General features: G+C 46.1%; 1 protein-coding gene across 1 annotated transcript; it reads left to right on the top strand.

The window, feature by feature from the left end:
- Positions 1-273: 273 nt before the first annotated feature.
- LOC147095972 (uncharacterized) lies at positions 274-1,669 on the top strand. The gene is made up of 2 exons (XM_085974931.1): positions 274-571; positions 689-1,669. The coding sequence occupies exons 1-2, from the start codon at positions 365-367 to the stop codon at positions 992-994; spliced, it is 513 nt and encodes a 170-aa protein (XP_085831057.1). The 5' UTR covers positions 274-364; the 3' UTR covers positions 995-1,669.
- Positions 1,670-3,840: the final 2,171 nt, after the last annotated feature.

Below are 3,840 nucleotides of genomic sequence, written 5' to 3'. Positions count from 1 at the left end.
TGCTTCGCTTTAATATATTTTCCTATAGGATAGAAGAGAGAAGAGCTGGTATTTTTCCCTCTCTCTCTCTCTCCCACCTACGCAGTTGCATCTAAAAAAAGTGCACAATTTGGGAATTTTCCTACCGCTTCCTCCTTACCCTTTCACTCAACTATTAAAATCTTGGGCGGCGAACTCTGAGCCAATAAGCAGCTCTTTCTAACCAATCACAAGCGGCGTGATTAAACGAGTGGGTGGGGGCGGGCCTTGGCATTGTGACGTCGGTTAGAGCTGGCCAATCGGAACGGGGCCGGAGGCCCGGAGACGGGCATAAAAGAACGAGCGGCATGGCGATTGAGATTCATTCATAAAATCAACAACAGCAATGGACATCATTTACACTACAAGAACCATGTCCTTCACCGCGGGCTGCGAATTGAGCCAGCAGGCTATCTCCGAACGGCAGGCCATGGGGTTCGCCGGCCGCAAGCCGACAATGCCCCAGGTCTTCACTTTCGAACCCATCCGGGAAAGTAAGAAACCTATTCGACGCAAGAGACGCACTCTTAAAGTTCTCTATCCACCTGGCCAGGTAGCAATCTGTCAATATTACTGCAAAAATAAAACCGAGTTCACATTGTATTAATTTCTAGTCGTATAAAGCATTGGATCGCTCGTTTAACCTGCTCTCTCTCTTCTGTCTCTCTAGGTTAGAAGGTCACTTCCTACGGAGAAGGACATGGCTAAGCGGATGCTGCTGCTTTTAGTCTCGGTCGTCCTCTTCCAGGTCTACAGTGCGACTGAAGAGCTGAGCCTCCCCTCGACGGATCTGGGCGCCGTTGCACAACTAGTCTCGGCGTCTGTCCAGGCCCCTTCCTCGTCGGGCTTCGCCGCCGCCGCTCCCTCCGTCGTGTTACTCCTCACGGCTCCGGGAGCTGAAACCAACTGCACCCAGCAGCCTGCAGCAGGAGACTCGCTCCAGATCACCAGAGTCGTCCGATCCTGCAGGATGTGAAACTGTAAAATGATAACGATGGTCGTTGTCGGAACGGTCTCCAGCGTGAACTGCCCAGAGCTCCACGCAGGGTTGCTGCCTGTGGCAAGTGGATGCAAATGTAATGGGGGGAACCCCCACCCAGCGATACCTGGACCTGTGTTTCCCACAGGCAGACATGAGAAGGGTGGGGAGCGGGCCTTCCACCTTCAAGGGAAGACCGAAGGACTCCAATTTTCGGCTGTAGTAATATCTTAAAACCCCGATAATTGATTCTGTAGTGGTTACCTCAATACTAATTACCTTGAATGCAATATTGTTGAAACGGATTATGAAAACTTGTATATTTATTGATGATTCCTTTATTTATGGCAATTTTAAATTAATATTTAATGTAGAAGTGTTATGGCAATTTTAAATTAATACTATTTATTGTGTGGAAGACTTGGGGCAATTTTTAATTAATATTATTTATTGTGTGGAGAGGACTTGTTTTATAAGTATCTCTCTTACCGAATCAGTTTGTGTTGAAGATCTCGCCTTGCAGTGGGACAAGAAAACTCACTTTGTAACTAAGTCTGGGACTGTTAATGGATCAGCCAGTCGTGTATCTCGAGGTGTCTCTTCCATTTTGATGCTAGTATGTTCTGTGAACAATTATTCATCATTGTAATAAAACGGATTTCAAAAGAAAAACTGCCCTCTTGTTATAAAAACTTTTGTCGATGTGGCTGTGTTTTTCTGTCTCTGCGAGCAGATGACGACTACTGACGTGTGTTTCGAGCTAAGATTAGAGGGTTTCCTTTATTAAACAAATAACACATTGACTTTACATTTGAGTGCTGCCTTTTTGAGCAGCAAAGTTGTCATTGGGCGGGGACATAACACGGCTGGCGTTGCTTTCGCCGTCCCTTCTACGACACGTCTGATGTTCACTTTCTCCTCATAGAATGGTAACTGCACAGAAGGCTATTCGGCCCATCGCACCTGTGCCTGCTCTTTGGTAGATTTATGCAATTATTCCCACTCCCCTGCTCTTTCCTGTGGTTTTTTTTTCCCCCTTCAAGTATTTATCCAATTCCCTTTTTGAAAGTTACTATTGAATCTGCTTCCACCGCCCCTTCAGGCAGTGCGTTTCAGATTAGTCTCCACTTGGAGAGGCAAGGATTAATCGGGGATAATCAGCATAGCATTGTCGGGGAGATCATGTCTGCCCAATTTGATTGAATTTTTCGAGGGGGTGACTAGGTGTTTGGATGAGGGTAGTGCAGTTGATGTAGTCTACATGGACTTCAGTAAGGCTTTTGGCAAAGTCCCGAATGGGAGACTGGTCAGGAAGGTGAGAGCCCATGGGATCCAAGGCAATTTGGCACATTGGATCCAAAATTGGCTTAGTGGCAGGAGGCAGAGGATGATGGTCGAAGGTTGTTTTTGTGACTGGAAGCCTGTGTCCAGTGGTGTACCGCAGGGATCGGAGCTGGGTCCCTTGCTGTTTGTAGTGTACATTAATGATTTAGATAGGAATGTAGGAAGTATGATCAGTAAGTTCACAGATGACAAGAAAATTGGTGGAGTGGTAAATAGCGAGGAGGGAAGCCTCAGGCTACAGGACGATATAGACGGGTTGGTTAGATGGGCAGAACAGTGGCAAATGGAATTTAACTCTGAAAAGTGTGAGGTGATGCATTTTGGGAGGACTAACAAGGCAAGGGAATACACGATGAATGGTAGGACCCTAGGAAGGACAGAGGATCAGAGGGATCTTGGTGTGCATGTACATAGATCCCTGAAGGCAGCAGGACAGGTAGATAAGGTGGTTAAGAAGGCATATGGGATACTTGCCTTCATTAGCCAAGGCATAGAATATAAGAGCAGGGAGGTTCTGATGGAGCTGTACAAAACACTAGTTAGGCCACAGCTGGAATACTGTGTGCAGTTGTGGTCACCACACTATAGGAAGGGTGTGATTGCATTGGAGAGGGTGCAGAGGAGATTCACCAGGATGTTACCTGGGCTGGAGTGCTTCAGCTATGAAGAGAGTCTGGACAGGCTGGGGTTGTTTTCCTTCGAGCAGAGAAGGCTGAGGGGGGACCTGATTGAGGTGTACAAAATTATGAGTGGCATAGAAAGGGTAGATAGAAAGGAACTTTTCCCCTTAGTAGAGGGGTCAATAACCAGGGGGCATAGTTTTAAGGTAAGGGGTAGGAGGTTTAGAGGGGATTTGAGGAAAAACTTTTCCCCCAGAGGGTGGTTGGAATCTGTAACTCACTGCCTGAAATGGTGGTAGAGGCAGGAACCCTCACAACATTCAAGAAGCATTTAGATGAGCACTTGAAACGCCATAGCATACAAGGCTACGGACCAAGTGTTGGAAAATGGGATTAGAATAGACAGGGCTTGATGGCTGGCACGGACACAATGGGCCGAAGGGCCTTTTTCAGTGCTGTATAACTATGACTCGCAGTGTAATTTCTTTATCCTTTATTTCTTTTGCCAATTACCTTAAATCTCTTTCCTTTAGTTACTGACCCTTTTGCCACTGGATATAGTTTCTCCTTATTCATATCTATCAAAACTTCATGATTTTGAACACTATCAATCCATCTCTGCTGTAAGGTGCACAACTCCAATCTCTTCCACATAACTGAAGCCTGTCATCCCTGGTACCATTCTAGTAAATCTCTTCTCCACCCTCTCTAAAGCCTTGGCATGCTTCCTATAAAGTGTGCTGTGCAGAATTGAACATAATATAGCAGCTGGGTCCGAACCGGTGTTTCATAAAGGGGGGATTTATTTGTTTTGAGCCCCTTTAACCTGTCTAGAACTTTCATCTATTGTGTGGTAAAGACATTGACTTCAGTGGAAAA

Source organism: Somniosus microcephalus, unplaced genomic scaffold (genome assembly GCF_052327205.1).
Source record: "Somniosus microcephalus isolate GS21.2 unplaced genomic scaffold, FLI_Smic_1.0 unresolved_chr1, whole genome shotgun sequence".
NCBI lineage: Eukaryota > Metazoa > Chordata > Chondrichthyes > Squaliformes > Somniosidae > Somniosus > Somniosus microcephalus.
This window is presented reverse-complemented; position numbering and strand designations above follow the sequence as displayed.

What these genes read in the sequence shown, in the direction of transcription:
- LOC147095972 (XM_085974931.1), top strand. Translation starts at nt 365, where the DNA reads ATGGACATCATTTACACTACAAGAACCATGTCCTTCACCGCGGGCTGC. An exon ending in TTCTCTATCCACCTGGCCAG is followed by an intron (nt 572 to 688) that starts GTAGCAATCTGT and finishes CTGTCTCTCTAG; the next exon opens with GTTAGAAGGTCACTTCCTAC.